The sequence below is a fragment of the Canis lupus genome, chromosome 36 (genome assembly GCF_011100685.1).
Source record: "Canis lupus familiaris isolate Mischka breed German Shepherd chromosome 36, alternate assembly UU_Cfam_GSD_1.0, whole genome shotgun sequence".
Taxonomy (NCBI): Eukaryota; Metazoa; Chordata; class Mammalia; order Carnivora; family Canidae; genus Canis; species Canis lupus.
Window position 1 is genome coordinate 1,594,360 of NC_049257.1, and position 26,652 is coordinate 1,621,011.

The following is a 26,652-nucleotide window of genomic DNA, read 5'->3' on the forward strand; positions in this document are numbered from 1 at the left end:
GGGCTCCACACTCAGTAGGGGAATGTGCTGGAGATCTCTGTCCCTCTCCTTTTGCCCCTCCCCCCTACTCTTCTCTTTCTCTCTCAAATAAATAAAAGTATTTTACTTTTAAAAAATAAATTTTTAAAAAATAAAACATTTTATTTTAAAAGTATTTCCTGCCACAAGGATTTATCATCTTACATGTGTCAGAGTGGCTCTTATCAAAAAGACAACATCTAGGTGTTGGTGGGGATGGGAGAAATGGGAACCCTGTGCACTGGTGAGTATAAATTTTTGTCGCCGTTATGAAAAACAGCATGGAGTACCCTCAAAAAATTAAAAATAGAGCTACTGTATGATCCAGCAATTCCACTAGTAGGTATCTATCAGAAGAAAATGAACACACTGATTTGAAAAGATATATGCACCCTTATGTTCACTGCAGCAGTATTCGCAATAACCAAGATATAGAAACAACATAAATGTCCACGTATACAAACACACTCACGATGGAACACCACTCAGCTCAGCCATAAAAACGAAATCTTGTCATTTGTGACAACATGAAGTTGACGTTACTATGCTAAAAGAAAGAGGTCAGGCAGAGAAAGACAAATACCACATGATTTCACTTACGTGTGGAATTTAAAAACAAAACAAAACAAATAGAACGAAACTCAGACTCATATACAGAGAACAGATTGGTGGTTGCCAGAGGGGAGGGGGCTTGAGGGAGAATGGGTAAAGGGGTTTAAGAGGCACAGACTTCAGTTATAAAGTAAATAAGTCTTGGGGATGTACTGTACAGCACGGGGAGCGTATTCAGTAATAGTAATAGCTTCCTAGCATGACAGCCGGTAATTGTGCTATTGTGGTGGCCATTTCACAAGGTATACAAATACGAAATCCCTGCATTGTACACATGAAACTAATATAATACTGTATATAAAATATACCTCAATCCACACACTGGGGAAATGTGTGTGTGTGTGTCCGTGTATGTGTAATCCAATATGTAGATATTTATAATATAACCCCTTGCTTAAATGAAATGAATTCGTATACAAAAAAATATTTTTTTTCTCCAGCCCTTGAAAAACCATGTTATCTCCAAATAATTTTCTGCACAATAACTTTAACAAAACTTCATGAGTTGTATCTTGCCCCCTTCTTGGGATGGCTTTCCAGTTGCAAGAAAGCAAAGCCTACCTCAGAAGCTTAGTGACTAAATGGGAATCTAGTACCAAAATCTTTCCAAAAAAGCCAAAAGAATATGCTAATTTTTTTCAAACAAATGTGCATCCGTCTGACAGCAGAACTACACCAAAGCCTGCAGTCATGCGACTTTCTTATTTTTGGACTTAGGAGTACCGCAGCCTGCCGCTGTTACTGTTCACTACCTGGAGTACGCTTGTCAAGCTTAGTGATGATATTCTGCACAAAAACATTACAGACATGTAGTAGCGTACTCTTTCCCTGAATCCAGTATTTAGTTTTGAAGTATGGTATCTGCAGATGCTTGCAAAGGAGACTGAGCAGGTTTTCAAATATCTGAAGTGGAATAAGTTGTATATAAATGATCACTGAAGGGACGCCTGGGTGGCTCAGTGGTTGGGTATCTGCCTTTGGTTCAGGTTGTGACCCTGGGTCCCGGGATCGAGTCCTGCGGCGGGCTCCCCGCAGGGAGCCTGCTTCTCCTTCTGCCTGTGTCTCTGCCTCTCTTTGTGTGTCTCTCATGCTTAAATAAATAAAATCTTTTTAAAAAAGATCACTTAAGCTTTTTTTATATGCAAATTTCAAACTATAATGCTAACAGAGGTATTCATAATGTTTTCATTTCCAATCTGTGTGCCTCATAATTATCTTGAACCATTGGTGCATTTGAGTTGCTCTAACTGACCTAGCATAACATTTAATATATTATGTTTAGTTTCTGTCATTGCAAAATGAAATAGTGAGTGTGGCATATACTAGAAGAATTGGAGCCATGGCAACCTGTACACTCATTATTATATGGAAAATAGATACCTTTCTTTATTTGCCTTTGCTTCATTGACAAGATAACTATAATCAGTTTCGCCCGTGTAGTTGATAGTCATGTAGTGCCATTTAAGAACTTTATTGTGTAAGAATGGACATTGTGTTTGAATGGGAATACAAGATCCCTGGGAGATTATGAGTAAGGTTCTAATCGTTTCAAGTAAATGAATTTTTATTTTAATTAATGTACTAATATGATATTGCTAAAGACATTTTTTAAATTGTTAAATTTATTAAAATATATTTTCTAAAAATATCAGCATCTGAGTGTACAAGCATACCAATAAAGAGTAGGATAAAGTAATCTGATGTAGTAGTAGATAGAAAAACAATTTTCGGTGCTCTAATTATTATTATTTTTTAAGATTTTACTTATTTATTCATGAGAGACACACAGAGAAGGGCAGAGACACAGGCAGAGGGAGAAGCAGGCTCCCTGAGGAGAGGCCGATGTGAGACTTGAACCCGGGACCCTGGGATCATGCCCTAGGCCAAAGGCAGACGCTCAGCCACGGAGCCACCTGGGCTTCCCTACAGGGATGTGAATTTAGGAAAAGTCTATTTGCCTTAAATTATCCTACACTTGAGTTTATATCACTGTAATATTGACATTATTATCACACTATATGAAATTTGATTCCTTTCCAAGTAATTTAAAATCATTGAGGGTCTATCACTCATTCATTGAGGGTCTATCACTGAAATGAAACCAGTGAACAATCTACCAGAAGCTTAAGATATACCTCTTGCTTGCAATGATATTCTTTTTGTTGAGAAAAATGCAAATGCATTTGCTAAATTGGAAAGCTGTGTATATTTTTAAATCGTATGACATAGGCCACATACACACTTCACGCATGGACACCAAGAAGCCCAGTGCAGCCGCAAGGAAAGCATCCTGCGAGAGCCAGCTGAAGGACCGCGTGGCTACAAGATGGCTTATAACAAAAACACATTAATGGCTAACCTTTCAGGGGATGCAGGCCAAAGCAATTACTACAAACTAATGACTGTCATGGGGTCTTTTCAAAAGGGTTCCTGTGAAGCACATGCGAAACTGCTGTATGGGGTTGTATTATGTATTAAGTATGTATTACTGCTGTAATGTAATTGGCAGCAGTAGTGTTACGCAGTCTGTGTTCGGGAGGCAGCTCTGAATGGGCAGTGATCACTTGCGAGGTATGTGATACACTTAAAATCCTTTGATGCTTACGCATTTCTCTTATGGTTCAGTCGGTTACTATGGCCTCATGGTTCCCGTGACCTGGTCACTATCCAGCTGGTGTCTCTTCGTCTTTTCCCTTCCTTCTGTTTAGGACTCTGCACTTTCTTTGTCCATAACAGGTCTCCTTCGGTATACTCGAGGTGCCCTCTGGCTTCCCCTCTGGGCGTTCTGGTATGCAGGTGTCTTGGGCTGGGACAGTCTTCCTCCAATCTATCTGTTCTCTGTCATCTTTCCATGTACTATCCACCTCGGGAAGCTCACTTTCTAACCAAGGGAACGCCTCAGCCTTGTGTTCCAAAAGGGCCTGGAATGGAATTCATCACACTGTCACACTTCAGTGAAATGTTGTGTTGAAAAATCTATCCTTTGCTAGACTCACACATCCACCAGTGTGGAGAGCAAACCTGTTTTGCTAACCAATTTATATCGAGTGCCTCGTATGGTGCTCAATACCTACATGTGTGAAGGAATATATTGACATGACTAAAATATTTGGAGAAATGTTAAATAGCAACTTTGAGAAGTTAATCTCAGGAATGATGGCTCAGGGCCCCAGGGGCCCATGCAGAAGGTTTTGTTAGCAGTCATCTCTCACAAGCAAGCTTAAATACACGTTTAAACTCCACCAACAACACAGGCTGGCTTCGAAATCGTAGCAGTCGAAGATCAGTGGTAAAATTAACTAACACGAACTCACCTTTTGTTGAAAAAAGTTCTCAGTAATACTTTTCTCCTATTTGTCAACCTTACAGGGTAGATGTGGTGCGTATTTGACTGAGAGGGGAGAATGAGGGAGAGACACCGTCTGAGGCCCTGTCTTCCCCCTTGTCATCCTTGGTAGCTTGCTACTCACGATTCATGAATTGTTTATTGAGAGCCAAGTATGTACCAGCCTCAACTAATCATTAGAAAGGGAACAGATTAATAAGAAATGGTCTTTGTCCTGTGGGATATGTCCACATGTCCTTAAAGAGACAGTTTAGAGGGATCCCTGGTGGCGCAGCGGTTTGGCGCCTGCCTTTGGCCCAGGGCGCGATCCTGGAGACCCGGGATCGAATCCCACATCGGGCTCCCGGTGCATGGAGCCTGCTTCTCCCTCTGCCTGTGTCTCTGCCTCTCTCTCTCTCTGTAACTATCATAAAAAAAAAAAAAAAAAATTAAAAAAAAATATTCTTTAAAAAACTAAAAAAAAAAAAAAAAAAAAAAAGAGACAGTTTAGAGAACATAGAATTTTGGCCAGAAACGGTTGTTTTTTATTTTTCTCTCTAATGTTAACCCTTGTATTTGAAAACTTTCAGATACTCATCAATATTTATTAAACAATCTTCAACCCTTATTTTCTTTCTACTTATGCAAAAGGAAATCTAGTGAAGACATCAGTCATTTGTAGTGTCGGTTCATGGAGTTTTGCTAATTTGATTTAAAGTGGGAAAAACCTCTACTGTTTCCACACGGATAATTTGTTAAGAGTTGTCACTAAAACTTGTTTTTCAGATGTAATGTTAAAGTTAATTTTATATTGAACTAGAAATAAACATATGTGGGTATGTTTTGGATAGTTGTTTCTCTTTGACAAGAGCACCCTGATAATCATGGTATTTAGATTGGATATTATGAGTTCAGGCTACACGCTTTGCTCCAACGTGCTGCAAAATGCTGCATGATGAATCCAGAGAGCACGGTTCTGTGATGCATATTTTGACCAAATGTTTTATTTTTTTGAATAAAAGCTACCTGTATATTTATAGATGTGTGTGTGTGTGTGTGTGTGTGTGTGTGTGTGTTTGTAGCGGGTTATTTTCTGCAACTTCCTTTTCATTTAAAGCACCTGCACTTCATCTAACAGAATGTTGAATTTAATAAATTTGCATATATTTCTAGTGACTGTTCAAAAATAGCATACATGGTTCGGGGGCCTCCAGGCATCTTGTACACTTGCATGTTCAAGAGCAGGTTAGAGTGTGGATATCTCCATTTTTCTTTCTGTGGCTGTTTATCTGAGCTCCCAAGGTCCCCATTTTCCTTTCTTATTGGCACTGTCTGTTCACTAAGATGACAAATCAAATCCTTCATTTCTCCAGATAAATAAGTCTGCCTTTATTTTCTTTCACTTCTCCATTCTGCTAGTATGACATAAGCATATGTGTTAACTAATTTATATTTTCTTTGATTTGCTGAGAAAAGTCTAACTTTTGGAAGCAAAATGTTCTAAGCATAGGTTTGCAATAATTTTGGGGAGTGCTTGAAATACTTAAAAAATATATTTCAATTAAGAAGTTCTCTAAAGGGGCCCTCATTCTTTTTGTTAATAAAAGCCATTACCATTTGTGTGGCTTAGTGCTGTAACCTAGAAATTTCCCCCCAGTTCTTCCAAAGTGTATTTTTGCTAAATCAGCTTAACAGATGTTTTACTAAATGGACTGCCCCATGTTAATGAGACTGTCTCTGCATGGCAAGTATGAAGAGAATGTTACCCCTTTCTTGTGATGGCCCCTGCTTGTAATACAACCTACAGCAGGTTCTAAATCTCTAGGAGTCTCACAAGTTAGTGAGATTTGAAGAACACGGCGTGCATGGGGAGGGGTAAGCAAATTAAAGACAGGTTTGTAAAGGTGCTTTCTATAAATATTCAGAAAACTATCAATTTTAATTAAACATGTGCCTTTAAATATTTCATTCTCAACTAGGCTTTTATTTTATTAGCTGTATCTGATGGAATATATTCACCAGTGTGTATATACACTGGTGTCTATGTATTCCATCTGTAACAGTGTATGTTTATAAATACACACACACACTAACATGTATATGTTAGTATAGTCTAATAATACATTAGATCCAAAAACATGGTTTTTAATGCATTTCTGTTCTTCATTACATTCATATTCAATAGGTGATACAAGTTTGACATTTGCATTGTAGTTATGCTCAAATTAAATCCTAGAAGATTTAATAAACAACCAGAATACAATGAATGAGTCCTTCTTGAAATCACTACTAAGTAGTTATCTGTTATCATCTGCATTTAAAAATCATAAAGCATCACTTTCACAAGATCACTGGATGTATAGATTTCATTGACAGCAGCCATCTTTTGAAAAACTTATGTACTTGAACCTTGGACAACCTACCCAAATGTTTAGAATAGGTCATTGACAGCTTTAGATAGCTCACTGGACCCTCAGTGATCTCAGCCTTGCCTACTTCCTACATGCAAGAACAACCAAGGGAGGGAAAGGTAGATTCCAAAATGCTGGCAGGGAGGAAGGTTGAGTTGGAAGTTTCCAGTATGTTCAAGATCATCCAGTTTGCTGGGTGATGCAGGAATGGTGGCATTTCTGTGTGGTGACTTCTCAGCACTGGCCAGGGGATTTGAAGTAATCGATTGAATTCCATTCAGGGTTGAGAGAGGTCAACAGGGGATGGCAATGAGAACAGCAGTTAAACATGGACTCCTAGCTCAGGTAAAACCAGCTTATTCACTTTCAGTATGGAAAACAGAAGCTTTCCACCTAAGCTGTTCTTTTGAGTGTGATCCTTCTGGCGAAGGTGAAGATTTTTTGTTACTCTCTCTGCTTGTCCATACCTTTGGACGTGAACAATTTTATATCCTTCAAAATCAAGAAAATTTGCTCTGTATTGTTAGATAGATTTAGGGATAGAATATTTAGTTTGAGTTTTTCAAACAGAAGACAGTGGAAAATATATTTTTAACCAAGTAACCATATCAAAGAATTATTATGCTCTTTCATATAGTAGGTTTTTATATAATACTTCGGTCTAGAGTAATAAGCTTAAAAAAAAACCCCTCTATTTAGTAGTGTATTTTCTTTTTTTTTCTTTTTTTTTTTTTTAGTAGTGTATTTTCATCCACCACACTATCTTGGTTCTGTTATTTGATTCCTTGCCCTGGTTAAGTAGGGGTTGAAAGGAACTGGTAGGCCTTCAGAATAGGTAATACCAAGGACTGAGACACAAAGATTATTTTTAAATGACAGTAGAGAAAGAGACAGATGGCCGTTCCCTTCACATGTTCTAATAGCAACTAGAGCTGTTAAGTAAAATAAGGGGCAGCTCAGAATGTGACTAAACCCATACAGAGAACTAAGTTAGTGTCAAGAATTTAGACAAAATAACCTTTCTTATTTTAAAGGAAGGATTTAGATTGTGTTCAAATCATCTGGTCATTGAGCCTATGTTCTCATTTCACCTTTCTAGTGTTGACATCATCTTTAAACCAAAGTGTGTTATAATAAGTGAAAGTAAGTTAGAAAAATGAAAATAAGTAAAGTTGGTTACTCTGTACCTCAGTTTCCCTCTTTGATACAAGTTAGTGTTTTAGATTACATTTCCTGAGGCCTCTCTAACTCAAATTTCACATGTTTCTTTAAATTGCAGTATTCAGGAAATAAGGCTATTTGGCTTACAACAGGCAGAAATCTTTGTCTCATCAAAGCTCTTAAACTACATTATTTTTGCCTATTTTGCTCTTATATTCCTGACAAAGAAGTAGTGAATTATGGCCAAATTCCAACAGATTCCTGTTGATTATAAGAAAGTTAAGGGTTTCCCTTAAATACATATTTTAACATCACCAAATTGCCATAAGATTATTGATACCTGGTTGTTCAGAAAGGAGCCTAGGAAAAACAATTTCATTAAGATGCACATCGTGTATTTCAAAGCACAATGTATTTAATCTGATTAGTTGGCTGAGACCCAGGCAGTGCTCTGTCAGCAGATCAGGAGTAAAACAATGAAGCTATAATTAATGAAATTAATGCCAGATATAGAAACTTGAGATTTGAGGTGACATTTCGGTCATAACATTTCCTTTGAGCTTAGTAGAATGGAGAGACAGTTTAGTTGGAAGTAATTGTTCTTAGTTTAATGGCACATGATTAGATGAGAATGGTTATTTTTCTCATGCTACTGGCTGCTTGGACTCTAAGTTGGCAGGCATGATGGTACAAAACTGTCAGACAAATTTAATCAGAAAGTTCAGAAAATAAAAGGGTATGATTTAATTTACTATTTATAGCTTCTCTTTCTTATGAGTACAAGTAAAGTTTCATGGCATGTCCATTTTCATCATTCTAACTACATGAAATTGTTGGTCGCCAGTCTTTCTAACCCTCTACATCCAATCAGTTGTCCAGTCGTGTTAGATTTGCTTCCTAAATATCTTTTAGATCTATCTCCACAGCCATTTGTTGGGCCAGCATCCCTCACCAAAGCTTCCCAACCGGTCTGCCTGCTTCAGTCTTGCCCTGATCAGATACTTTCTCCATAGAGCAGTTGAGGTGATTTCTCTCAGTGTCAGACTATGCCACAGCCTTTGATAAAACACACAATTACCCCCTAGTGAGTGGACTGATGCAGTTTTTCAGGTGATAAGTACAATTTCCCCTCAAGATACAACACCAAATACTCTTTATCTGATAGAGCTTTTTCAGCATCCCAAGGAAATAGTTTAACCTCTCACTGTAAAAATTAGTTTTGCACAATAAGATATTGGTCTCTGAGGGTAGATATTAAAATAGTAATAATAGTAATAGTAATCATAGCCAAAATTTATCAAGTGGCCCATGAAAGACAGGAATGGAAATCATGAGGAAGAGTCCCGATTCAGGACGATCGCCAGGTGCCGTGGAAGGCTGATCCTGGCTCAGCTGGGGTGGGGGAGCCTGATGTCAGGTCAGGAGCGCGGCTCTGTGAGCCATTTGTATGAAGGAGATGTGAGGACACACTTGAGGTGAAATAAAAAATGCCTATAAAAGGCATGTGGACCATGTAATCTCCTTCCAAGGTTAGTAAATATTCAGGGCAGATGAATTCTAAAACAGTATCACCAAGACAGTGGTGACTCTTTCTAACTGGAGGCCTGCTAAGTCCTTGAGCCTTGTTTGGATTACATGGGGGTGACATTTGGCAGGTGCAAGTCTGTCTGGCAATGGACACTTCCATCATTTGGGGGCTTCTCTTTAACATAAAAATAATATAAAATTATGACATCAAATGTATGAAAATGTGCTTTACTGTGCTAGTGAAGGCCCCAGAAACCTGAGCTTTGCATCATGTTCATCCACCTCTGGCAGTTTGGACTTTGGAATGTTTACTCTGCTTGTCTTGAAATATAGTCGGTGTAGTTTCTGTTTCTTGTATGGTGGTAGGAACATTTCCGCATCAAGATCCTACCATATTCTGAGGGTGTGAGCCTTGGCTCTTGTATGGTAGTGGTGTATAGAGAGCTCTACTTCTCCCACGGTTTGTTAGATGTTATATACACTTGAAACAATTGATGTCTCAAGAAAGATGAAGAAAACAATATATATTGCTGGAGGCAAGAAGTGGATTTAAAAGATCATGAGAGCAGCCTACACAATGACTCGGAGCTGTCAGCATCAGAGGGAATGAAGCCCTCACTGACGGGATAAGCATTAATGATGGTTTCCAATCACAGAGGGGAATTTTCTCTATATTTTGAAAGAATAATTGTGTAATTTTATCTTTGTGGAAACTTTGACAGTAGACATGGGTTTTGGAAATGAGTTCAGCCTGCATAGAAAACATATCTATTTCTTGCCTCCCTTCATTTTGCGGAGAAAAAAAATCTAGGTAAAGCAAGACAGATGTGTGTACTCACAGTAGGCTAGATATTGTCTAATGCAGTAAACAGGGTGTTTGGAATATACAAAATTTGAGAACAACAAAATAGGGTGTTTGATTATGTGACTTCTCTTTTTGACCTCAAAAGCAATTTTTAAAAGTAAATTTTTTAAAAGTCTTGAAAACTTCTTTATTTACGGTGTCATAAATTATAATAATAAGCAAAATTTAGAACTTGTTAGAGAAAAAGACAAGTGTGGTGACAAATTTATATGTTCATTGCCTTTTTGTTTTCACCGTATGCACCCTGGTATATGGGCCCACCATGTTGATGGCCTCGTGAAGTGGTTGGCATGTTGCATATAAACCTAGACCAGGGCTCTTGAGATGCACAAGTTAACTCCAAGAACAGAAGTAACCGGGGGGCTTGAGGGGGGCGGGGAGGCTTAGCCGTTGGGCCTCTGCCTTCGGCCCAGGGCATGATCCTGGGGTCCTGGGATCGAGTCCCGCGACGGGCTCCCTGCGTGGAGCCTGCTTCTCCCTCTGCCTGAGTCTCTGCCTCTCTCTCTCTCTCTCTCTCTCATGAGTAAATAAGTAAGATCTTTAAAAAAAAAAAGAAAGAATGACCTGGCTCCATCACTTGGAAGCCATGAGGCCTTGTACAAGTTACTTAATAATCTCTCTTAGGTACTGACTTTCTTTTTGTTTTAATTTTTAAAACTTTTTAATTTACTTATTATCAGTAGACTTTAATGACCTCGAGAAGTTTTAGGCTCAGAAACAGCGCGGGAAACAGCGCAAGGGCGGGACGCAGGCCCTCGGCGACCCGCTGCCCCCGCGCGCCCTCACAGCCCGGCAGCCACAGGCGCCCCCGCCGCCCAAGCCCCTGGGTACGCCAGAGGGCGTTTGCTGTGTTGTACATTCTTTTTTTTTTTTTTTTATTTAAGATTTTATTTATTTATTTCTTCATGAGAGACAGAGAGAGAGAGAGAGAGAGGCAGAGGCGCAGGCAGAGGGAGGAGCAGGCTCCCTGCAGGGGCCCCACGCGGGCCTCGATCCGGGACCCGGGGTCAGCCCTGGGCCCACGAAGGCCCTCAGCCGCGGAGCCCCCCGCGGCCCCGTGTTGCACATTCTAAGTTTAGACAAACGCACAGTGCGTGTATCTGCCCTTGTAGTATCGTACGGAGCGGCCTGGCTCCTGTTCATCCCCAAATCCTGGTAATCACGGATCATATTTTTATTGTCTGCATAGTTGCATTTTCCAGAATGTCCTGTAATTGGAATCATAGAGTATGTGACATTTCAGATTGTCTCCTTTCACTTAGTAATATGTATTTATGGTTACTTGTTTTTTTTTTTTTTTTTTTTTTTAATTTTTTTATTTATTTATTTATGATAGTTACACAGAGAGAGAGAAAGAGAGAGAGAGGCAGAGACATAGGCAGAGGGAGAAGCAGGCTCCATGCACCGGGAGCCCGACGTGGGATTCGACCCCGGGTCTCCAGGATCGCGCCCTGGGCCAAAGGCAGGCGCCAAACCGCTGCGCCACCCAGGGATCCCTATTTATGGTTACTTGTGTTTTGTTGTGGCTTATTAGCTCGTTCTTTTGATCACTGAATAGTATCCCATTGTCTACATATACAGCAGTTTGTTTACTCATTCACCAATGAAAGGACATTTTGGTTGCTTCTAACTTTTGGCAATTATGAATAAAGTTAGTATAAACATTTGTGTGCAGATTTTTGTGTGGACGTAAATTTCCAGCTCATTTGGGTATTAACCAAAGAGCCCAATTGCTGAATCGTAGGGTAAGAGTGAGTATATTTGGTTTTGTAAGAAATGGTCAAACTGTCTTCCAGTGTGGCTGTATTATTTTTCATTTACAGCAGCAATAAGCAGTCCTATTTTCCTGTACCTTCCCCAGCAGTTGCTATTTTCAGTGTTCCACATTTTGGCCATTCTGGTAGGTATCTAGGGGTATCTCATTGTTGTTTTACTTTTTAGCTCCATAATGACATATAATGTGGAGCATCTTTCCATATGATCAGTTTCTATCTGTATATATTCTTTGATAAAGGTCTCTTCATATCTTTTTACCATTTATTTTAGGGACACGTTTATCATCTGAAAGAAAAGATAGTAACTACTCCAGGGGGATCCTAAAAACAAACTGATTCCATTAGATATCTTAGCATAGGCCCTAGGATATAGATGCAGTAAATATTAGATGATATTTTTTGTTATGAACTATCTACATAACTTCATAATAACATGCCTGAAACAACCTTCTCCACACCCTACCCTACCAACCAGCTTCCTTTCCCATTTAAAAAAAAAAAATCAGTTTCTCAATTTTCTTCTTTTTGATTTGGCTTAAAATATTTCTGTCATTTCTGACTCATCCTCTAGATGCAGACAAATTTTGTGAATTATTTTTCCTATGGAATTTTTGAATTAATGAATCAAACTGTTTCAGAATGATGTTGGGTATCTCTCTCATTTATATATATATATGTATGTATTATTAATATATTATATATTGCATATATAATATATATATTTAATCATACACAGTTTGTGTATTTTTCAGGTTGATTAAATGAAGTATTACCTTGTTAATTTCTGAAATGTTTATTAGGCAAGAGAAAATATTTACTGCATAATTAAATTATTTTCTAATTCTTGTTTTGGTTTGTTGTTCAAAAGTGATATATCTAAGAATAAACATCACTAATTAAAAGTTTATTAAAATTGGTAGAATATATAGAAATGCAGTTTCTGATTATGAATGACATGGAAATTGGTACCTATGGGTACGTATGGCCACAAAATGCAAGCTTCTTCACCAAAGAAGGGATAGAAATTTCACCAGAACTTTAGATTTAACTAGAGGTATTCAAGTATGTCAAACTATCCAATTATTAATTCTATCTCACGATTCCTATGTGGGTATCTGGCCAAAGAACTTGATTTCCAAAATCTCAAGTGGATTAACTGACTTTTCTTTTCTTCTCTCTCTCCTTCTTCCTTGTTTAGACCTTGGTTATATATATATAAAAAGTAATTCTCTTCATTATATAGTGCTCTCCACAATAAATGTACTTTTGATCCCCTCACCCCTTTAACTCATCACCCCATTCATCTTCCCTCTGGTAACCACCAGTTTGTTCTCTGTATTTAAGTCTTTTTTTCTTCATTCATTTGTTTTGTTTCTTAAATTCCACATAAGTGAAATCATAGGGTATTTAACTTTCTTCAACTGACTTATTTAATTTAGCATTAATAACCTGTAGATCCATCCATGCTTTTGCAAATGGCAAGATTTCATTCTTTACTATGATTAATATTCCATTATTTATTCCATTCTTTATTATGGCTGAGTAATATTCCATTATATAGATATACATATATCTATATATATATATATATATCCATATATCCATCCCACTTCTTTATCCATTCATCTATCAATGGCCTACTTGGGTTTCTTCCATAGTTTGGCTTTTGTAAATAATGCTGCCATAAATATAGCAGTGCATATATCTTTTCAAATTATGTTTGGTGAGTTGTTTTTGTTTTGTTTTGTTTTGTTTTGTTTTGTTTTGTTTGGTATTCTTTGGATAAATACCCAGTAGTGCAATTACTGGATCATATGGTAATTCTGTTTTCAGTTTTTTGAGGAAGCTCCTTACTGTTTTCTACAGTGGCTGCACTACTTTGCATTACCACCAATAGTGCACCAAGGTTCCTTTTTTCCACATACTTGCCCAAACTTGCTGTTTCTTGAGTTTTTTATTTTAGCCATTGTGACTAATGACAGACATTCTGACAACTGATATCTCATTGTAGTTTTGATTTGTATGTCCCTGATGATGAATGATATTGATAGGGACATTTTTAATACTTTAATTTTTAAACACCTGTTTATATTGCGGCTGAAAATTCAGTTATTTCAGAAGACTTGTATGTACATGTCCATGCCAATCATTCATTTTTCTTTTAAAATACATGTGCTAAATATCATAGATTTACAATTATTACTGCAAACTGGCATTTTCACATCTAGAATAAAAGATACTCAGTAAGTGTCCATAAAATTATAGAGACTTTATTTTACAGTTAAATTGGATTCTCTAAATAACTTAAGAAGCAAAAATTAGAAGCAAACTCCTCTGACTTTTTACTGCAAAGTATGGAACCAGAATAACTGCTGAATTGCAAATATTTATCCAGGCTCTGTTCTAAGCCTGCAAGCAAACAAAAAAATATTTGAATTTCTGCCAAAGAAGATGTTAAAAAATAGCTATAGTTTGAGATTGAAAAAGATGTAGCAGCCTATACAAAAAGTAAGCCTTATGACTTAGGAAGAAAACAAGTTTTAAACTGTCAGGTAAAAATAGATATACTGCACTTTCTAAGGTGATCAGTTACAGTTGCATGAGGGGTAGAAATTTCACCAAAATTTTAGATTTAACTAAAGGTCACATATTCAAGTATATAAAAATATCCAATTAATTTAATTATCATGTGGCTTAACGGCTAACTGCAAATAAATCTAACCCTGTAGAAAATGTATCTAGACATATATCTGTCAGTGTATCTTTTCACAAAAGTGTAAGGAAAAAACTAACTGGTTATCATTGAATATGATTTATGAGCAAGTCTCTCTTCTTTGTGCAGTTCATTCATATTTTATATAGTGATTATATATAATTTATTTTTATATTCTCCCTTGCCTTACCGCACTAATCAAAATAAGAGGCTCTTGTATAATTATATCCCTTGCATTTTTGTCAGTGACATCTTCTAGTGGATCTGGCAATCTGGGAGGTTACTGACCAGTGTGGGAGTTTTCTGTATCATTCAAAAAGTTGACTTCCCCGGCACTGACATTTTTTAACCTTCACATTCTTTCTGTTCCTCCATTCCTCCTAGTATCTCTCCTGAAAATGCATTGAGTACCTAATACCTGACACAGTGTTGGATACTAGAGATGCCAAGATGGATAAGAGCTCCCTTGAGAAGTTTCTTCTAATCTGATACGTGTCTGTAACCACAGTGAATGGACAAATAGAACTGTGTGTTAAATTCGGGTGCGGCTGGTTGTGCTTTTGCATATGCTGTTTACCCATCCTAGAGTGTATCCTTCTCACATGTAGACAGGCACCGTGTAATAAACTGTACCCATTTTTCAAGATTAGGTTTAAACATAGAGGTTGAGTAGGTTGATCCTTGATTCCATTGCCATAGCATCTTGTAATGCAGCATGTGCCTGGCAGAAAGGAGATGTTTAATAAATCAATAAATGTTAAGTATTATCACTGAATGAAGTTTATTATGTATGTCACTGAGATATTTATAGTACCTAGTGGGTGAGAAGTGTGAGTGTATGTGCCTGTGTGTGTGTGTGTGTGTGTGTGCATGATGATATAGTGCATTTCAAAGACAAATTAGAATAGAAAAATCAAGATGGCATTTAATGGCATCTGATTTAAGCTTTAAATATGAGAAATGATGTTAAGAGGTGGAGGGATGAAAGACGACATTTCAAGCAGTTGATACAACATGGACCAAGTAATATGCTTGGAAAATACTAATTATTAAGGGGAAACCCATCTATTCAAGAACACTGGAGAGGATATCCCAGAAGTTAAAAAGACTGCTTCTGGAATTGGAGGGCTTGACTTTATACCTTGACTATCACCATGTCTTGTCATGTGACATTGAACAAGCTATTTCCCTTCCCAGTACCTCAGTATTGTTATCTATCATATGAGAAAAAGAATAATACATACTTCATAGAATGGTAGAGATAATCACTATTTATAGAAGATACTTTGGATCTAGCATATTTTTTGTACTAGGTGCTGTAGTTATTGTTATGAGTTTTTAAAGAGATAAAACTATAATGGACACTTAGAACTAGATTTTGAAGGAACTAGGAAGATAGGCTCATAAGCTTGTGGTTTGTTTTTTATTTCTTGTTAAATTTTATTTTGTTTAAATATCATGTATGTTAAAAGTTACTAGGCCCTGCCTCCCAGTACCATCACATTAGAGGTTCGTATTTCAACTTATGTATTAAGGGGACACAAACATTCAGTTCATAACACCACACAAAGTGGTTATGAATGACATTTTAAAGCAAAGTTCTAGGAATAGCTTTAAAAAACAGGGAATAATGCAAGCATTTAATTATTGTGATTTGTATGTAACATTTTTAAAAAGCTGACATGTCTGTTACTGCTTTAGACAGTATTTCAAAAAGTTTTCTTCCCTACGACTAGAGATAATGTTCTTCAAAATAATTAAATTCCAGCATTATTTGAAAAAAAAATTTTTTAAGCAAGAAGTGTATTATATTTACCCTTTGAAAGGTATCTTTTCTGCTGTCAGTCTAATGATGCAGGGTATTCCCCAACAGTAATTTGGTTCCATTATATTTACATCATCAGTTTTAGAAAAATCATTCTATGATTTTTAGTGAAAAACTATAGAATGGATAGATTTAGGTAGCTATTGTTCTGGCTCTTTAATTGTCAGTGCAGAGAAACATGTTTTTAATAGGTACCATAAAGGAAGAGAGAAAGAGATACTCTAAGAATGGAACATTTTCACTATTAGGTTAAGGCAGTGATAACCAGTTGAAAGTGTATTGGTTAAATTCTGAAATACTTCTGTAGGAATTGAGAGTGGAAAACTGAAAGTAGTGCCTTGTCAACCCAGTAGAGAAGTTAATTGTATTTTGAGGGAGATATTGACTATGGTAACGTCAGTCACATTTGTGCAGGGTAAACCATGTTGACCGTTCCAGACATTATTCTGTTTATATTGCATGTACGAATAGGCCTTTCTTCTTATTTCAAATAAGTATAGACAACATGGTTTATGTCAAATTAATAGAAACAGTGAAAAATTTATTTCATTAGCTTGGAGTTGATTCTGAGAACTAGAGTTATCATTAAAGAATCAAAATATATCTAAAATGACCTTTTAACTAATTGGAGCCCCAATAACAATAATGATTGATAATAGCTAGCAATTATTTACCTTTATTATTTACCAGGTAACATGGTAGACCCATTACATAGATTATATAACTCGTAATAATAATAACTTTATAAATTATATATTTTTATCCCTTATAACTATCCATATTTTATAGCAATTAAGATTCAGATAATTTCAATAATATGCCTAAAATCTTACTAATAGTGTATGGTTAAAACCACAGCAACCCCAAGTTCATATTCAAAGCCCATGTTCTTTGGCTTAATACTACCCTGAGTCTCTTAAATAGGTTTCTAGCAGTATGATCATGAATTATCTGTCATATTTTCTACCTGCCATTGACTCTTCACACCTGTACTTATATTCCTTTTGGGGAATCTAACATTTTCTTTGTTGTCATTAAAAATCTATTTTCCTTTCTTTTGTTCATCTTGGAAACTGAGAAACTTAACATTTGAAATCTTTGTTGCTAAATTTCTCATTGACACTTCATTTTCTAACAAATATAATTGGAGTTTTTTTTTTCTTCTTTTTATCTTTTGACCTTTTAACAATTTTTTGACCTAGCTTGAGCAATAATGGCAAGTTTATGTCTGTGAATACATTGTAAGACCAAGTGCTTGTAAATAATAGAGGATAATATTGGGTTGAATGCATGCCAGAAACTTCTACTCTTCTCTAAAGTGTCTGAGCAGAATATATTGAGCTTTAAAGAGATTCCATCTATTTGAAAACTGCAGTTTCTGAAAGCAATTTATATATTCTTAATAGCTTTGCAACCTATATCCCAGAGGAGTCTGATGCCATAACCTTAGTATTATTGAACAATGGTGTACACAGTGTCTTTGTTTTATAAGCAAGATTAAAAACAAAACAAAACAAAACATCATATACTTCCTCAGAAAGTTTATAATTTAAACTTGGGTTCAGCTCAGTGCAACACAACAGAGAGCAAGCAAAGAGTGCCAAGTGAACGTCACAGTTATGATATCTTGGGGGATGCGCAAAATTTTAGGAGCACTTTAGAGGAAAAACAGCTACAGACTTTATTCAGTAGCCTCAGACCAATAACATAGGGCCGAATAGGAAATTGCTGGTGACATAGCACATGCTGCACATGCTAAGCTATGAATTGATTCAGTTATAAAAACCCTGCCAACTTGAAAAAAAAAAGACAAAAGGACAGATTTGATGAAGAAAAATAATATATTTTTTGACTAAAATTTCCAGTTGTGTGTATGCATATAAACGAAACTCGTAGCATGGTCAGATAGCCTGAATTTAGGGACTGTTCTGGAAGAAAATGAGCAATATTTATTGTATGTGCAATTTATATAATTTAACCCTCACAATTTCTATGTAAAATCAGTGAAGTGGGTCTTAATTTACAGCTGATGAAACTGAGGATTAAAAAGATTTAATAGCTGTTTTCAAGGGCCCACATTAATTAGTAGTGGAGCTGGGTTCAAGTACTTAGAGTTGTGAGAAGTCAAAATAACCTGTACAATGTGCTTAGAATAGAAAGATCCTTAGCACACAGTAAGCCCTATAGGAACACTACTTGTTACTACTGCATATCATTATTGTTACATGGCTTAATTAAAGGAGGTTGTCTTTTTTTCCCCTTTTGTTTAGTGCACACATAAAACACAGCCACCTTATAGGAGTTTTCTCTCTCTCTGTCTCAGCAACTTCTATATTGAGGTTTAGATAAAGCCTCTGCTGTGCAGAAGTTATTGATTATTTGATGTTTTCTGTGTCACAGCATCTGGACATTCCCCTTGGCCTGTAGCTCTATTCTATTTAAGCATCTCATACCCACCTCTGACCAGCAGAGTAGAAAATAACTGAGTTGTAGGTATTCTGAAAGTTTCATTAAGAACTTGTCAAATAAAAAAAAAATAGAAATAACTTGTCAAATAGCAACTCGCTTTGCCATTTTCACTTAAAAAGCTCTCAGACTCGTTATTTGAATGAGTGTTCAGTTAAAGAGGAGCTTAATGGTAGAATCAGGATGGGGGGAAAGTCAAAAGGGGACAAAGGTTAGACTCCATTGCCTCTATCATTTTCAATCAACACAGTAGTGCTGGAATACATTAAACAGCAATCTATAGCTTTTTAATCTAAGAATTAATACAGAGAATAAATCTTTTCTTCACAAAATGTTTTTCATCTAAGGATCAAAAGTCCCAGCTATTTCCAGTAGCAGCATCTGTTGCTTTACCAGTTTCCACAGAGATGAGCTCGTGTTAGTTTTCATCACATTTGTTCAAGTCTGGAATCTGGTTAAAGTACGCAAACAGTCCCATTGCCAGTTAAGATTGCATTCATATAGTGCCCTGTGAATAATGCTGCATTTAATGCTACCTGCATTTATTTTGATTCAAATGACATTTGTAACTATGAATCTAAGCATGGATTATTTAAAAATGATTTAGAGTAAGAAGCATAAGATAAAGAATTCCACAAGGAAGAGTACTATGATATGCACAAGTCCTTAGGAAACAGTATTTATTTCCTTTAAATCTTTTCAATTGTATTTTATTTTTTTCAACATCATTTTGGGAAAACGTTTGTGAAAAGAAGTCTGTCATATATATGTCTGACCTGCAGATTGACCATCATAGGCATTTTTCTTTTATCCAGCTTACAGTGGCTTAATATTAGTATCTGTAGGTTGACTGTACATTAATATCTTGAGTTGAAACCAGATTTAAAAACTATAATCTTGAACATAAAAATACTGATTCAAAGAGACACCTGCAATGTTTATAGCATCATTATCAACAAAAGCCAAATTATGGAAAGAGGTCAAATGTCCATAGACTGATGAGTGGATAAAGAAGCAGTGGTATGTGTGTGTGTGTGTGTGTGTGTATACATATATATATGTAAATATATATTATACACACACACACAATGGAATATTATCCAGCCATTAAAAAGAACAAAATCTTGCCATTTGCAATGATGTGGATAGAGTTAGGATTACGCTAAGTGAAATAAGTAGTCAGAGAAAGACAAATACCATAAGATTTCCCTTATGTGTCAAATTTAAGAAATGAAACAGATGAACGAACATGAAAGAAAAAAGAGAGGCAAAGTATAAAACAGACTTTTAAATATAGAGGAACAAACTGGGAATTACTGGAGGGGAGGCAGGCAGAAGATGACTTAAATGGGTGATGGGTTCATTAAGGAGGGCTCTTGTGGGGCACCTGGTGGCTCAGGGGTTGAGTGTCCGCCTTCAGCCCAGGGCCTGATCCTGGAGACCTGGGATCGAGTCCCACGTCGGGCTCCCCGCATGGAGCCTGCTTCTCCCTCTGCCTGTGTCTCTGCCTCTCTCTCTCTCTGTCTCTCATGAATAAGTAAATAAATAAATAAATCTTTAAGGAAGGCGCTTGTGATGAGCATGGAGTACATAAGTGATAAATCACATAATTCTACTACTGAAACTAACATTACATTATATGTTAGCTAACTGGGATTTAAATAAATATTTTAAAAAGAAAAATAATCTTAGGGGCTCCTGGGTGGCTCAGGCAGTTAAGGATCTGCCTTCAGCTCGGGTCATGATCCTAGAGTCCTAGGATAGAGCCCCCTAGCTGGCTCCTTTGCTCATTGGGGACCCTGCTTCTCCCTCTCCCTCTGTTCTCTCTCTCTCTCCCAAATAAACAAACAAATAAATAAATAATTTTTTAAAAACTGAGTTGCTGAGTTGGAAATGTTTGTATTTGTGTACCTACATCCTTTTTTTAATGATTTTATTTATTTATTCATGAGAGACACCGAGTTCATTTGATAGGTTGTTTAGAATTGGGTTCCTAACTAAAATAATAGAGACATGGCAAAGTAGAAAGAGCAACAACCAAACCCCCAGAAGTTGGAGTAATACTGTATTTTCTCTACAGCTTCCTAGATCTGTGCCCAGGGAAGGTCAAGAGTTAGTCATTTCTCTGAACACTATATTCCTTACCTTTAAATTGGACATAAGAATATTTTCTTGTTAGAATAATGCTTAGAATTAGAAATAATATGCAGAAAGCACCTAACCCAGTGCCTGAGATATGATAGGCATTTATCTTCTGCATAGTTATTTTAAAAACTCTGGGAAAAGATGGTATATGAGTGTAACATATGACTAATACTTAAAAGGCAAGATTTTGGAAAGATTTAGGGAAGAAATTATCTTCAACATGGCTTTTCAAGTATGCACTTATCCTAATTTCTGGTATCGTATGTGTGATCACTAGTCAGAGAGAAATCCCTTTATCCAGACTATTCCAGGCATAAACACAGTAGAAATTATTTATAAACTGACAGAGGGAGAATAAAAATGTAAGCAGAAAGACTATCATTATTTGGCTAAATTATGCTTATTTTTACAGAGGTGCATTTTTAAAATGTGTCTATCATTTTACACTTCAATAGGCTCTACTAGAAGTCTGATAGTACAAGTAGAAGAAAGTAGATTTTACAACTTACAGAAAATTACATCTTTGAACTAAAATAAGACTGAAATTTGATAATATGTTTTAAAAGTATTCATGTACTTCATGGTTCACATCTTAATATCAGAGGTTGATTTAATAGTAACGTACTCTAAATATATGATTTCTGAAGACAATATGGTTGAGTAAATAAGAGTAGCATGAGGTAAATGATATCCAAGTAACATAATGTGTAGTAGCAAAATTTTAGCTCTCATATCCAGCATCCAGTTTCAGAGGTTCCTATAGCAGGAATAAAATTGGTAACATCGCAGATTACTGATTGTAGCATAGATTCTAAGACTTGAGCAAAAGTTCATCAAGCCTTAAGGGTCCAGAAGAATGGAACCACCACAGTGACCTTCCATTATCTGGTATAAAAATATTTTCAACTTTTTTTCATTAAGCAAATACTGGGGATAGTTATATTTACTCAACTTTGTTAGGACTTTAATACGACACATTTTACACTTTTGTACATGTTACTTGATTTCATGCTCAGAGCAGTCCCTGTGATGCAGGTATTTCCATGCTTTACAGAAGAGGAGTTATACTCAGTTAAGTATCTTTCTTACGTTTGGATGCGAAATCAGGTTTGCTTCATATATCACATGGCTTCATGAGCAAAATCACAATGATTTTGTGATTTCTCCACTTCTTCTAGAGACATACATGTTCTGAAATTGGTCTATTCCATTTTTACTTTAGTTTTTGGATAAAAAGCAATTAATTATGCCTTGATGTACTGCCCTCCAAACATGTGCAGTGAAAGTCACCCGTGTTTTTCATTAGGAGAAAGTATATGCATAACAACTATTAACCTTTAACATATTCTTTTATTCCATGTACTTAGATAAACAGTTCAAAGCTTAAATAAGAAAGCAAAATGAATTTCTTAGGTCAAACTGACTGTACATATATCCTTCTCCTATGCATGATTTATCAAAGATTTTCTTTTTGCTTGTAGGGATGACTTGTCAAGCTCGAACATCTTACACTGAAGATGAAGTTCTTTGGGGTCATCGTTTTTTTCCTGTTATCTCCTTAGAAGAAGGGTTCTTTAAAGTTGATTACTCCCAATTCCACGCGACGTTTGAAGTCCCCACCCCACCCTATAGTGTGAAAGAACAGGAGGAGATGCTTCTTATGTCGTCCCCTTTAATAGCACCAGCCATAACTAACAGCAAAGAAAGACATAATTCTGTGGAGTGCTTAGATGGACTGGATGACATTACAACAAAACTTCCATCTAAGCTGCAGAAAATTACTGGAAGAGAAGACTTTCCCAAAAAACTCTTGAGGATGAGTTCTACGACTTCAGAAAAAGCCTACAGCTTGGGAGATTTGCCCATGAAACTTCAACGAATAAGTTCGGTTCCAGGCAACTCAGAGGAAAAACTGGTGTCTAAAACCACCAAGATGTTGTCTGACCCCATGAGCCAGTCAGTGGCTGATTTGCCACCAAAGCTTCAAAAGATGGCTGGAGGAGCAGCCAGGATGGAAGGGAATCTCCCAGCCAAACTACGAAAAATGAACTCTGATCGATTCACATAACAAAACACCCCCGTAGGCATTATTTACTGTTTGAATTAGTAATAGTCCAATATTTGGCTGATGAGGTAATCCTCGAAGGAATCTGAAAGGCACATTTTTCTCCCCAGTCACATATGCATATTTGAGAACCCTTTCTTCCCAAGTATTGCCACTGTGCAGAAAGCAAAGTTGTGTAAAGGGAGGACATCGTAAGAAAGTTCTTATTAACGGGCATGTATTATCACATCAAGCATGCAATAATGTGCAAATTTTGCATTTAGTTTTATGGCATGATTTATATATGGTATATTTATATTGTATATTCTGGAAAAAATATATATATATATTTAAAGAGGTGGTACTCTTCACGACATTTCTAACATATGTATTAAGCCAAACATGAGTGGATAGCTTTCAGGGCGATAAAAACTATATATATGTGTGTGTGTGTGTGTATATGTATATGTATACACACACACACACACACATACATATATATCTAATAAAATTGTGATGTTTTGTTCAAAGTTGTAGTTCTTGTGCATGTTTACTTTATTAGGCTAGGAAGGCTTCTGGCATTAATTATTAATACCAAATATTTTAGCCTTAAATTATTTGTCATTTTAAAATTTGATTTAATGTTTTCTGCTGTTTAAGGTCCTGGGAGGTTATCAATTGTACTTTATATGAGGGAGTCACTTGAGTCTATGCTACTTATGGCCCTACATAAATATAACCATCATGTATTTAACTTGTAAATTGTAGAGCATACCAGTATGCTAAAAATTTCTTACAATTTTTAAAAGTTGCTAGTACTAGGTGAAAATTAGTTAATTTGAGAATTGGTCCTTTTCTGGACAACTTGAAGCCTGGAAATCTGTTTTGTATATGATCTAATACAAACATGAGCTCTGAACAAATGCTGAATCATTGTAGCCATCAGTAGCCAACTTACTTTGAATATATCAGAATCTGCTTGAAATTACATGATTAATGGTCCCTGTTTCAAACAGTCAGTTGGTAGCATTTCCACCCTTTTTCTGGAATTTCTGTCATTTTAAAAACCAATAATTTATTCTTGAGGAGATACAACAATACAATGAAACAGATGATAAATATTTATGCTTAAAATACGTATGTCTAAATGAGTCTCTTTTTTAATGCTGTTCTCTTGTTTGTAGCACTTATTGTATCAGGACAGACTTTTTTCTGCACCTGGGGAAACTATCCCACCCATGCCTGTCACTCTGTTCAGGAAGAATGTTATGTATATACCCGAGAGAATTTTAAATTAGATGAATTGAAGATATTTTACCCATGTGGGCTTGTTTGTTTGTTTGTTTGGTAACCATGATTTTATTGGTGTCCTGGATCCCTGGCCTACCAAAGTAATTTTAGCAGTACTATTTTTCTAACCCCGAGGTCTGATATTTATTACTCATTAGTGGAAATAAAAACTATTGCTCAGAAGAACACCTATGAAATAGAGATCTGGAATGCAGAGACTTTTATGAAATTTTTTAAGTGTTCCTTATCAAAATACCATGGATTTTCCTATAAAATTTCTTTGGGCATTGCACTGTAAGTCTGTTCAGAATTAAGCTATTTCCCCTTGTTAATATCAAAATCCTTACTTATCCTTAATGACTGGTTTGGGCTCTCATCATTTCCCATTTTTTAGCAATCCTGTGATGATTTTCTTATTGGAAAATAATTACATCAACAATTCTGTCATTAACTACAATAATACCGTCTGGCTACCTCTGTATCAACCAAATTCTGTAGGTGCAAACATATCCCAGGGAATTGTTACTGGCAAAATGATCAACCTTGAGCATTCATCCACTGTGAATAGAGTTAGCTGCTCTACCCCTTGATCCCATGGCTGGTTATAGGAAATGAAATAGTAACAGAGAGAGAAAGGGGTCCAAGGGGCATGAGATATTTCTTATCAGTGGAAGAAACTCCATAGATCATTTAGTCCAAACACTTAAAACTAAATAGAGCCATAATTTAATTTGGAGAGTCGTTCTAATTTGTCTTTGGTACCAAGGAGACTATGGGACCAAAGACAAACTCTCCGAATGTATTCACTCATTCATTCAACAAAAATTTTTGCATGCCTTTCATGTCCTAGGTAGTTTTAGCTCCTGGAAATTTGGCTACAACTAAGTTAGAGGAGGTCGCTGCCCATTTGAACATTGCATATTGGTAGGAGAGTGGAGAGGTGCCCTGTGGGGACAGAACACAAATGAGATGATTTCAGATACTCAAAATATCAGTTTAAGGTGAAGAAAACAGGACAGCAAAATGGAAAAATGACTGGGTGGAATAAGAATTGACTATTTTAGAAGAGGTGACTGGCTTAGGGAGGAAGAGATACATGAACAGAGGTCTGAATAATGAGAAAGAAACACTATTGCCAAAATTAATTTTTCTTAATGATGCTATTCCTTTATCTTTTCCACATATGTATGGGAAAGGTATGATTTCTGCATGTAATTGCAGGTTAGCCCGTATTGCTAAGTTGATCAGAGGTCCCAGTTTACCCAGGGGAGTTCCAGTTTATACCTGTCGTACCTGTGTAATTAATAATAGCACTCCCTTCACTCTTAGAATGTCCTGGTTTGGATGATACATTATATGGTGACTCTATGTTTTTGTTGAAACTAAATTATGAAGTCTGATATATTTGGATAAAAATAAAGAATTGCTTTTTCTTCTCTTTTTGCTGATTTTTTTTTGACACTGATCATTACAAGAAAGATCATCTCCGTTTCATATATTTCAGCCTGCAGGACTTCTTATCAAAGTGATTTCATGTAACATTTGTTCAATCTGTATATGACATGTTTTCTCAGCAGTGAAAAGTTATGCATTTTATTGACTGAATAAAACATAAACCTCTGGTATTTCCATTTCAGGAAGTTATAAGAGCTCAAATCAAAGAGAATAAAAGTCAACTGAAGCCAGGATAATTGTCAGCCCACCAATGTGGTGACTGTTGGAAAGCAAAATGTAATGTTGTTCACTGAACTGAATAATTCTACTTAACAACTAGAAACTAGTCCCTTTCATGGTATAGCTCCTGTCATGGTAAAATATTTCATTCTATTTATCAAAATGATGTGAATAAAAGAGATATGATTATTTTGATAATGCCTATCTTCAATTGAAATATTCATTCTCAGCAATATGTGAATACAGTTTTGTAAATATATGCAAATTAAAAATAAGGATATTTTATCATTAGTTACTTCTGAAAAATTCTTATGTGGATTTAAATTCATCTATATGTAGCTTTAAATACTAAGAAATGTATTTAGTTGTCTCAGTACTGAAGAGCCTATTTGTCTAGAGAGGATGGGGCAATAATGAATTACTTCTGTTGGGGAGAGAATGTGATTATGGAGAGGGTGGCTTATAGTCTACCTGTATTATGAAAATTTTTTACAATTCCATACTATAAAGAGAATTCAGCTTGACACAGCACCTCTGTGGGCTCTACTTCAGAATTTGTGCTTAAATTACATTGTACGTAGTCTATTCAAGTTAGATTCAAGCTAATTGCATTTTCTGGCATGCAATTAATAATTATTTAAATGTGCAAGGTCATTTAGATTACAGAACTATAAATTCATGTATTCAGTACTGCAAGTTCAGTTTTATAAAAAGTATATTAAACTTTCAAAACATGATTGGGTTTAATTTTTACAGTGTGTTCATCATTTCTCCTCTTTCCAACAGTGAATGCCTCTTAGT

At 36.1% G+C, this 26,652-nt stretch overlaps 1 protein-coding gene across 2 annotated transcripts in view; it reads left to right on the top strand.

Annotated features, from left to right (window-relative positions):
• Positions 1 to 26,049, top strand: part of KCNJ3 (potassium inwardly rectifying channel subfamily J member 3) — a 141,778-nt gene extending 115,729 nt beyond the window's left edge. Inside the window, exon 2 of one of the 2 annotated variants that reach the window (XM_038584531.1) lies at positions 22,325 to 22,447. In XM_038584531.1, the coding sequence (XP_038440459.1) occupies positions 22,325 to 22,330 (6 nt within the window). In that variant the 3' untranslated portion in view covers positions 22,331 to 22,447. Of the gene's footprint in view, positions 1 to 22,324 lie in introns of both variants that reach the window. The other variant, XM_038584529.1, reaches the window with a different exon arrangement.
• Positions 26,050 to 26,652: the final 603 nt, after the last annotated feature.